At 43.3% G+C, this 10,520-nt stretch overlaps 1 protein-coding gene across 1 annotated transcript in view; it reads right to left on the bottom strand.

The window, feature by feature from the left end:
- Positions 1-35: 35 nt before the first annotated feature.
- SFI1 (SFI1 centrin binding protein) overlaps positions 36-10,520 on the bottom strand; it is a 28,479-nt gene continuing 17,994 nt past the window's right edge. Inside the window, exons 17-30 of the mRNA XM_062631280.1 lie at positions 10,050-10,126; positions 9,299-9,401; positions 8,815-8,911; positions 8,000-8,160; positions 7,512-7,586; positions 7,146-7,220; positions 6,591-6,767; positions 5,616-5,857; positions 4,618-4,713; positions 3,234-3,483; positions 2,395-2,542; positions 1,542-1,665; positions 806-908; positions 36-277 (exon numbers count right to left, since the gene is read on the bottom strand). Of these exons, the coding sequence (XP_062487264.1) occupies positions 170-277; positions 806-908; positions 1,542-1,665; positions 2,395-2,542; positions 3,234-3,483; positions 4,618-4,713; positions 5,616-5,857; positions 6,591-6,767; positions 7,146-7,220; positions 7,512-7,586; positions 8,000-8,160; positions 8,815-8,911; positions 9,299-9,401; positions 10,050-10,126 (1,836 nt within the window). The 3' untranslated portion in view covers positions 36-169. The remainder of the gene's footprint in view (positions 278-805; positions 909-1,541; positions 1,666-2,394; positions 2,543-3,233; positions 3,484-4,617; positions 4,714-5,615; positions 5,858-6,590; positions 6,768-7,145; positions 7,221-7,511; positions 7,587-7,999; positions 8,161-8,814; positions 8,912-9,298; positions 9,402-10,049; positions 10,127-10,520) is intronic.

Here is a 10,520-nt window from a genome sequence, read left to right as displayed (position 1 = left end):
TGTGTGGTTTTTAACCACTTGTAGGAACAAACCAAAGCGAGCAAAAAGATTTAATTTATCAAATAAAATTGCCATACATAGTCTAAGAGAATGTACACGTTCCCATCCTCCCCTGCTATGAAAAGAGCAAAGAATCCTACCCATGAGTTGGAATATTGGTTCAGGTGCATTATGTGTTGAGAGCAGTCTGGATTTCATGCAGGCGGGCAACCAGGCTCTGCACATGATACCTCTCTTTCTGTTGTGCTTTGGTGAGAGCGTTGATCCTCACCTGCAGCTGAAAGTGAAGAGAACCGCATAAGCTGTTACAGCAAGACAGCATTTAGCCTTTCTGACAGAGGAAGAGTGAGTAAACTCCAGCTGCCCACTTAAGAACCATTAAGTGACAGGATAGTGTCACTCAGGAACAGCCAAGTACTGTCTAGCTTAAGAGCTAACAGTTAAGTACCCATATGGCTGTATTAAAACCTGGGCACTGACAGCAATGCAGATACAGTCACTGTAGTGTAGTTACACTGTCCTGAGAAATCTCAGGTCAAAAACACTGAATCTATTAAGGCCTGCTATGGAGCTTGGAAACAGCCTTAGGAAGGGCTATTGGAGCTGGAGTTACATTTCTGAACAAATAAGATGCATCTACACAGCAGCCTGTTGTGCTTTTCAGTCCATTTCTCATTACAAGTCTTAATTCTCTTGGCATGATAACAGGTTACTACAAAATTGCTCACAACTGCCATCAGCCTTTAGGCTAAGTGCATAGCCTAGTGATTGTCACTTAAGTAAGCTTAATTTGCTTTTTACAGACCTGATTCAATTCTTCCTGAATATCTTGTACACCACCTTGGTCCTCTGGTTGTGTGCTGGTTTCTAGCCACTGCTGTAGAATATCTGCCTGCTGCTCACAGGACCTGATAAAATGGATTAAAGGATTCTTATGCCAGTTAGAAGCTCAGCAGTCTAAACCAGCTTACACTTGTGATTGATACTTGCAATAAGACCCAATTTCTTGTCTCAAACCAGTGAATGGTAAAAGTCTTAAAAAAGAGATGCTGGAATGCAGAGAAACCTGTCTGAAAATTGTTTACGTTCCCTGCTGCTTGTTCCTGACCTTTCCCTTTCCCGACAGCCCCATTTTCTTATAAGCATTTTTGTAAATGTGTTCTAGTAGAGAAATTGTCAAACACCAACCATACACTTGGAAAAGCTAAGTCCTCATGCTAAAAGAGCTAAAAGCTCAAATTCACTCTGCCAAGTTCATTTGTACCACCTTCAGATTACACCCTGTACCTCTGTCATGCTTTCACTAACAGCTGCCAAAGGTATAATTAAGCCACTTGCTGACTACAAAAGAAGTGGCACATGTACTCTCTCCTACCTGGAGTGAACTCTTAGAAAATCAAAACCTCTGGAACTTTCCTGTTTCATTCACACTTCTGCTGTGAACAGACTGGGCAGTTTAAAAGTAGATACATACAGAAAGTGTAATATCAAGTTAAGAACATAAAGCAAGGCTGGATAAATAAAGGGGCTTTGCAACATACTTGAGTTCTTGCTTCCTGCTGAAGTAGTACTGCATCTGCTGTTGGATGTGTCGGAGTTCAACTTCCAGCTTCCTCTGTAACATCATTTCTTCTCTGGAACTGTGCTCCCTTTCTTCCCTTTCAGCTGAATGGAAAATACAAGGCACAAGCAATGGAAGGGGAGCAGACTTTCACTGTTTCTTCTTGTCAACGAAAGGTTAGTAGATAGGAAGCACGGACCCTCCCGCAGTCCTTTCCACAGTTTTTTCACCCTGTGACACGTACCTATTTGCCCAAAAGATCAGGTACAGGGCGAGGGAAGGAGCCCTGACAGTATTGCGAGCTCCAAAGACTCAGTTTAAGCATACACGAAAAAGATAAATGTGAATGATTTAGTACTACAAATGCTGGTTTGGCCAGCATTTAGTGTTTTGTATTTCTAGAATGAAGTCAGTCTAGTCACACAGAACACAAATTTCATGCCCTAAACACCACACTGGGAGGTGCTTAGACACGTCCCCTTTACAACCATACTGTAAGTACAGAGAAAACTTAGAGAATTCTTCCCTCTGAAATGAGGGAAGCATTCAGCCTCACATACATGAACATCCCAGCACTCAAGGACATTCTTCCTAAAAGAGGCCAATCCCTAGCAGTTCCCTTCCTCCAATCCCCAGAACAGTATCAGCCCCAATTCAGCAGAATCCACAACACTCTAATTACTGTCCCAAAAAGGAATGACTGGTTTTCTTCACCTCCTGAAGAAGGCACACAAGACTGCCTCGTCTCCCTGATGTTTTGTGGAGCTTACTTACACTCTTGCAGGTACTAAATGAGGACACACAACTGCTACAGTTAGGATATGAGGACCTACCTGCAGTCTGATGACTCTGTTTTCCCACCAAGGTTTCAGGTGACAGCAAACGTGGCTCCAAGTTTGGCTGTAACTTCTTCTTCATAGAGTCCTGTTGAAAGTCTTGGGAATGGGCTCCTCCGTGACCACTCACAGGCTGACCTTCTCTCTACAAGGTCAAAATGATACCATGTTTTTTCCCTCAAAGGGTTCTCTTGAGTAAGCCCTACAAGTAGAATGCACCTGACCTACTCAACCCTACTCCCACTCAAACACCCCCTGTAGTCACCGAGTCCCTCTCATAAAATACCACAGAAGAAGAGCTTAAGAAATAGGCATTTCGATTTCTAGCACGGAGATGTTTCATCAAGATTAACACCACCCATTTGGCGTGGAACAGGAGGTTGACATGCAAGCAGCTACTTGCAGGGGAAGTGAATTTCAACTTTTGGGACTGTCAGCCATAGCCACTGTTCCTAAACTGAGTTGCTCTTAAATCCCTGTGATCTGGTTGGCAAACTGTAACTGCTCTGAACTCCTTGAAGGAGGAGCACTCTCAAGTCAATTGCTAGGAAAAGCATTCAGCTAGGAAGGACACAAGACCAAGAAAAAGAGGCATGAAATACATGTGGATTGGTCAACTAGTAAAACATTGCTTCAGACTGGTGGTAAAGAGCTCTTGGGCATTCAGAGCCAGTTAACTCGGTCAGCTTTTAGGATGACAGCTAGAACAAGAAAAGAACAGCCCAAAGGCCAGATGGCCACGCCAGCAGCTCCACAGGAAAACCCAGCAATAAGCAGCATGCATGTTGAGAGTAGCCCAGTAAGCACACTAGTTCTTCCTTCAGCAATACACTCACCATTTCTGCTCCAGCTTTCATTTGAGGCATGAAAGACGAAGGAGACCTTAGCTCTGGCCTCTGAGTAGCATGGTGCACATCATTTGTCCACAGTGGTAAAGCATGTACAAGAGATGGGTAGGATCGAGTGGTATTGCCCATCTGAGACAGACATTTAGGGGTACTTTCTTCCACTTGAGGTGTTTGCATTAAGTTCCCAGTCTGCCCAAGACATTTGTTCACAGACGTATGCTGAAAGGGTGCCTCTGGTCTGTAAAAGAAGGAGGATGAAGTCATCTTGTTATTCCCTTGCATACATCTTTCCAGTCAGCTGCTTTACTATGAAGGGAAACCCGAATTTAAAAGGGAAAAAAACAAAACTACCAAAGAGCAAAAACTGCCCAAACAAACAAAACCAAAACACCACAATGATTTCAAAACCAAACCAAAAAGCAGCAGAGCAGCAAAGGCTTCCATTACTCCTCCTGCCCTGCTCTAAATTCTCCAAATGAATCCAGGCTGAAACAATTTCTTTAGACCTGTGAATTCAATCCATTAACAAAATCCTGCCTCATATTGGTTTGGGACAACAGAAAGAGGGAGCAGGATCGGCAATCTCAGATGGGTTTTGAGAGGAAATTGATTGATATTTCCCTTTTCTAAAGCTAACTACACAACAGTTTCACAGGAAAGTTCAGTCTAAACATCTGCTTAGAAGCAATTTCAGCTTCTATAACAAGAGCAGTTTCAGCTCCTCAGTTTCAGGGCTAAGAAGTGCTGCCATAACTCAAACAAATGCAGAACGCTCAAGACAGTGAAACTGCTGCTTTGTTGAACATTCTCAGCAGCAGCACAGACCTTGGGGGAAAATAAAAATTACAAGAAAATAGCTCCTTTTAGAGCAGCAAAGTTGATTCAGCCAAGACAGAAATATTCAGTTCTGGCTCTGCATTCCCAGAATCAGTAATGACTCCCCAGTAGATTAGTTAAATCCAGACCCAAGCCTGGTGTGGAGCAAACACGATCTACGAGCCAAAAAGCATCCTGCACAACTCAAACTTCCAAGTTTATGTGGCAAGACTAACAGAAAAACAACTCACAACTCACAATTCCCTAAGCTCATTCATTCTGTAAGGAAGTGATGGGCCCTATCTTGCCCTCAAAATCTCTCACTAATGAAACAAAGGCCTTGGTTGCTGTTTCATTAAAGTTTTTCTTGTCTGCTTCGTATAAAGAAACCTGATGTTTTTAAGGTCAGGATGGCCTTTTGGTAGCAGAGAGCAATGCACCATCCATAACTACTGAACATTCTGTATTATGAAGGTCAGGGGATTTGAAGGAATAAGCATAGCATATCCCACTCTAAGCCACCCTATTTTTCATTACTTTAAAAAACAGACTTTACCTAGAGAAAGGAGATCCCAGCAGTGCCTTGCCTTCTAGAGAGCCCAGAGGGAAGTCAGGCCTCTGTGGTGGTAACCCTGCTCGTTGAATGGTATTTCTGAAAAGAACAAACAGAACCAAGATGTATTTTAAATTAGCATAAGCTGGCACTGCAGCTAAAGAATCAGTGCTAATCATTCATCTCTGCAACATTCCCCTTGTATGCAATAATAATGTTTAAAGACTACATTTTGACCTGTATTAGTGTCACAATCTGGTTTACTGTATGAAGGATTGTGCCAACACAAGGAGTGGTGGAAAGGACAGAACTGAACAAGACAAAACTACTTCTTTTGCAGCATATACTAACTTAAAGAAATGTGAACCTAACACCTTATTTCCCTTTAAGGCTCCTGTCCTGGACTGAGAAGCTTCATGGAAGATTCTTCCTTGAAACTGCCCCATGATCAGAAATTTTTAAGGAATAGCTTCCCCAGGGGAAAGAAAGGGACAAGAAGAAAGTTCCATTTCTGCACTGCCATGATCTTGATGTTTATCATTTCAAATATCATGTCAGACCCTGTACTTGGCTTCAGTGAAAAAGAGCTTCACTGACAGCTCTAGGCCACTCAGACAAGATCAGCTCTCATGATGGTAAAAGTCCCATCACAATCATCCTTCAATTGTTTCCCTGTGTTCTATGACAAGTGACTAATGCTCCACGAATTCATAGTTGCGTATTGAGAAAAACAGTGGGAAGTACATAGCTGAGCTGATCCTACCTGTCACTGATATTTAAGTAAAAAAATCACAAATCCCTTTGTTATTTGGGGGCTGATGTATTCACTATGCACAGATCTTGTATAATGCAAGACCAGCCACATGATGCAGGGTCAGAGAGAGTGTTAGGGACTACAGACATCAATGTGAGAACTTGGAAATACAAAAATGAGAGACACAGAAGAACTACATAGATGTACAACTACATATTCGCAGGAGGAACCAGAACTTTACACTCACAGATTACTGAGAACTGGGTCCCCATCAGCAAGGTGAAATGGTAGGTGACTGTATTTTGAAGGCCTTGGCTTTTCCTCTGCTGAATGTCCTCTTCTCCCAGAACTAACATCAGTCATTTTAAACGTCACTTGCTTCTTCAGAGGTAGAAGAAAAGAACAAGGCTTATTTAATTTCTTGGAGAGAGCCTTCTGTTTCCACAGCATGGCACAGTGATACACTGACTGGTGAAGGTTGTAGGCTGCCTGCCAACACAAAGAACAGCAGAGCATTTGATGGCCGAGAATAGGAAGCAACACCACTGCGCCAAGGAAGAACATCACAGAAAGGAACTGAGATTTCTGCTGACCTCACAGCCATAGCAGCTCCCTAAGCTAAATTAGCAGGTTCACTGTGGAAATACTTGGGTAAGAAAAATGAACTGGGTACTTCTGCAATGAGACAGGCTGCACATTGGGAAACAGAACAAACAGTGTCTTGAAAACCCGGTAAAGAGCTTGGAAAACTGCCCAGGACCAAGAAGAGAGCAATCAATACAGGCATCCCTATCTTCCTTTCTACACAACAGAGCTGGGCTAATACTCAGAAGTCAGAAGTGACACAAGCCCACATTTGAAGGTGTAAATGATGCTAAAGCTAAGACAGGACTAGACGCAGCCTCTAATGCTTCATTATAGCACAGACTTTAGAGACCAGACAGTAGCCACATGCAAAGGTTTCATCCAGCAATATTATCTATGGTAGGAATTGCCCAGTTTTGAAATAGCTTCATTAAGAGAGGTTCCAAATTAGCAACACAAGTCTGAAGTTTCTAGTCTCTGCTGTATGAATGGACAAGACCACAGGCAAAAGTGTATGTCAGATCCATACAAGAGCCAAGATGTAGGGCTCCCAGACACATACGTGCACACAAATATACACACAAAGTAGATCAGAGCAGACCAGTGCTGGATGTAGCTGATCATTTGTCTCTTTCACCTCAAGCTGATGCTGGGCTTGGTGCTGTCCTTGCAACTGTTTCAAGCCAGTGGTGTATCTCAAGACCTGGGTTACACCTTCTCTCAGAAGAGCAGCATGGTAAACTCCTGCGGCTTTTTCTATGCAATCTTTCTTCTGCTGTTGCCCTTTGGTAAATCTGAACCAAGCAGCAAATACCTACAACAGGACCAACAACCAGCTCGAGTGTTACAAACACAGGTTCCGGGCCAGGGACTGGCCCCCTGCAGACAGAAACACTTTCCCTTCCACTCGATAGTAATAGGCAGAGCTACAGCACAGCAGGACCCTACCACAAGGGCAAAGAGACAAGGATTTCAGTCAGCTGAGGCTGCATGGGGAAAAAAGTGCACAATTTTTAATCTGGTAAGAGCATTCAGGGTCAATTTTCCAGCATCCTAAAATAACATATAGCACCCCAAAGATGAAAGGAAACAGATATTCAGAGCATGCACGCTGCTAACTGCAGTCAAATCTGTGTATGATCTGCACATCTGCAAATTCATTTGTCTGTCCCTGACCCACACAAGCCCCTACCTTTCTCTGCAATGAAAAGGACCAGTGCCACAATGCTTGCACCATCTTCTGCTTTTCCCATTGTTGCTCCAACAGCTATTGGGGGGAAAAAATGCACAACAAAGAGGTAAGGAGTTTACATACCCCACACCACAAATGCTAGCCAGAGCAGCAACCAAACAGGATGTGCTGGTAGAGCTATAGCACAATAACCTACTCAGTTCACCCAGTATATAGGAAGGTGTCTCTTCTGCTAGGGGAACCAAAAATCCAAAAAATGATCAAAGACATTTTTATGGTCCTCATATTCTCATGTGTGAGCGGAGTACGAAGTAGAGGAAAGGATAAAGCAGAAAAGTGCTAGAGACCCAGGGGTCAATTCCTTACCCGTGTCTTCCAGCAGGAGAAGGAAGTAGAGCAAAGTCTACGAGTCACTAGCTGATCTCCCAGTCTCCGTAGTAGCTGTAAGGAAAGCAAAACAGTCACTTGCAGACAAACCCCACTTATCTGAGTCAAAACCTACTAGAATAGAACAGGTATCAAACAGCCTTTATCACCCTCCTTTTGCTCTGTTGAGACAACTCTCAATATCTAAGTGCCCTCTGGTGTAACAATATCTGTATATCTATGAGCCCAGCAAGGATTTCATTAACAGTAAATGGTGTCACTCAGGGCAAGCCCAGCTTCTCATCACTTGGTTAGTTCTACAAAAGCTTCTTTGGGCAAGACACTGGCATGTTCCTTCCTCACCAATGCACAAGGCTGTTATGCTCAGTCACTACCATTCCCTTCACTAGCAGGCACAGCCCACTCCTCCACACCTGTAACTTCCCACCCTGGCTCACTGGCTTGGGGAGGTTGTTGATCCTTCTCACCATTTTCCCAAGGCACTGCTGATGATACTTCTTCCATTTCACCAGGTACTTCTGCAGTAGGTGCTGCTGGTGGTGCTGTGCTGCCCTGTGCTGCTGAGCCCTCAGCATCAGAGACTCCCTAGTTAAGTCCTTCCAGTGAAGAAACATGGTCTGTAAACACACTGTTAGGAGAAGGTAAATTAACTCGGAGAGTATCAAGTTATCAGCTACTTTTCCAGACTAAGACTGAAAGTATTTAAGTATTGCTTTAAGTATAATTAAGCATTGCTTTAGCAATACTTAACACTGACAGTACTCAGCACCAGGAAGAAGGATTGTGAAACACTTCAGGTAACGGTCAGTGAGCCATGACTTGCAAGTCTTCCCTGCTGCCATTGACATTCTTTATAATCCTTAGGAAATCATTTGCCCTTGCTGCTTCAGAGTCCTCATGTCAAGAGAGAAGGTCGCTGGTACCATGAAAATGCTTGAAAAGTTTGAGGGCCTTTCTGTATTAATTACTAGAGAAAGATTGAAGCAGGAACTGATAAAATTACTTGCACTGCCCTTAAAATAGAGACATCTGAGCTTCTCAAAATTAGTAACAGAAAATTCCCTTGAGGAAAGACAAGGAACCAATAGAGAAGCAAAGTAGCACAAGCAGCCTTCAACTGGTCACTGGAGTCCCAAATCCCTCCCCATTCTATGGGGACATCCTTTGTAGGCTTAATAGACATCTGTACAGATGACACAAAAGACTGCTCTACTGAGCCATGTCTAAGAATCATACATAGATAACTAAGTCTTTTGAGAGTTTAATATCTCCATCAACTCACCTATATCCAAATGTTTTCTGGCCTGCATCACAGCCATCATCTTCTGCTGACGGCTACACACTTGGAGCAGGGCAGCGTACCTCCACTGTGCTAACACCTGAAGGTGCAATACAAACAAGAGACAGGGTACAGACTGACTGCAATGCTCTTTGGAGGGAGAAGCAATGTACTCCACACTGCTGACAACAAAACCATTTTCATTTCATTTTTCACATAAGGCTCAGCAAGACAGTGCAAATTTCCTATGAAGTAAATACAGCAAAGGGTCCCCCTGCAGTTTTCATTCATTCTCCTTTTCCATCCACCTGCCTTCCCCCCCACCTCAGGTACTACTACTGTGCTGTACCATACTATTGATCCTCCCTTCCTGCTAGGAAACAGGGAGAAAGTATCTCTTAGATTAAGTTTCTGGTCCTGCATTACCTGACCCACGCATGAACATGCATCTGTACTTAAGACATCGTATCTGCTGTAGAGACCCTACCTTTGACAGGATTGCTCTCCTGTAGTGCTCATCTGCCTGAATAGCAGCCTTAGTTTCACATACAAGAGCAAGAGCATTTTCCCTCCACGTACATAGAACGTGCCTGGGTATATAAATATATAAAAATTAAAAAAAACCAAACAAAACCCATTAAGAATGATTCTCACTTGTTCACTTGGCACCCTCCAACTCACAGGGGAGCCAAAGCCAGCTCTCTCTATAAACTCAGTCTTGCAAATCAACTTCTGCCCCTTTGAGTCTATGTTGAAGGCAGTACAAAATTGGAACACCCCTTAAATTCAGCATCTTATGCCAAATCAATCAGGCTCTGCAAGTGACTGTGGCTGTATAGCATTAAAACAAATGAGGTAGTTAAAACTAAAGCAACTACAACCAATACAAAGTGATATTATCTTTAACCACTCTCCTTACTCTTAATGTAAGACAGCCTCTACATCTTCCAGGCTGGTTTCATAGAATACCCACATAGAATCCATGTGCTCACTGCAGGAACTAATACAGTTTGCTGTCCCTTATGGGGCTAAAATAAAAAAGTTAAAGTAAAACAGAGGGCAATTCTGGAAGAGGTTGACTTCTTCTAGCTAGGTGATCTGCACAGGAACAGCAATGCACAGCAGAGTCAATTCCCAGCACTGACCACTCAAAAATTTACAAAGGTGGCAGTGAAAGAAAAGGAGTAATTTGAGTGCACTGCAGCCACTCCTCCTGCTGCACAAGGACACAGGCTTACCGGAGCAGCAGTCTGGTGTGCTGGTTCTCCTTGTCAGCTACTTGGGATAGAATACACTGTACCTTATGGTGGTAAGTCTGCAAAAAAAGCAGCAAGAGGTAAAATCTCCCTGAACTGCAACACCTGAGGAGAGGAGACATCGGAAAACTCTTAGTAGCAGCTTTGGAGAGTAGTAGCAGCAGTAGAGTACAGGGGGTGGGGGGAAAATGAGGTTGCAGACACTGAAATCAAAATGCTGCTTTTCCGAGATAAAGAGTCATTACACACTAGTTAATGCCAGCTATGACAGACCCTTCACCAAGCCACATGATTACATTGGTTCTTTTACTCCAAAAAACAATGCTAGAGCTTATATACTCTATAACAGCCTTCATTCCACCCTGGTATGCAAGTGCTTAGAGTGAAACAGCATGGCAGCTCTTCTGTTCTCACCAAAGCACTTGAGCACACACACACACAAATCCCTCATAG

The sequence above is a fragment of the Pezoporus occidentalis genome, unplaced genomic scaffold, assembly GCF_034315485.1.
Source record: "Pezoporus occidentalis ecotype Australia unplaced genomic scaffold, CSIRO_AGI_Poc_V1 ctg37, whole genome shotgun sequence".
NCBI lineage: Eukaryota > Metazoa > Chordata > Aves > Psittaciformes > Psittacidae > Pezoporus > Pezoporus occidentalis.
This window is presented reverse-complemented; position numbering and strand designations above follow the sequence as displayed.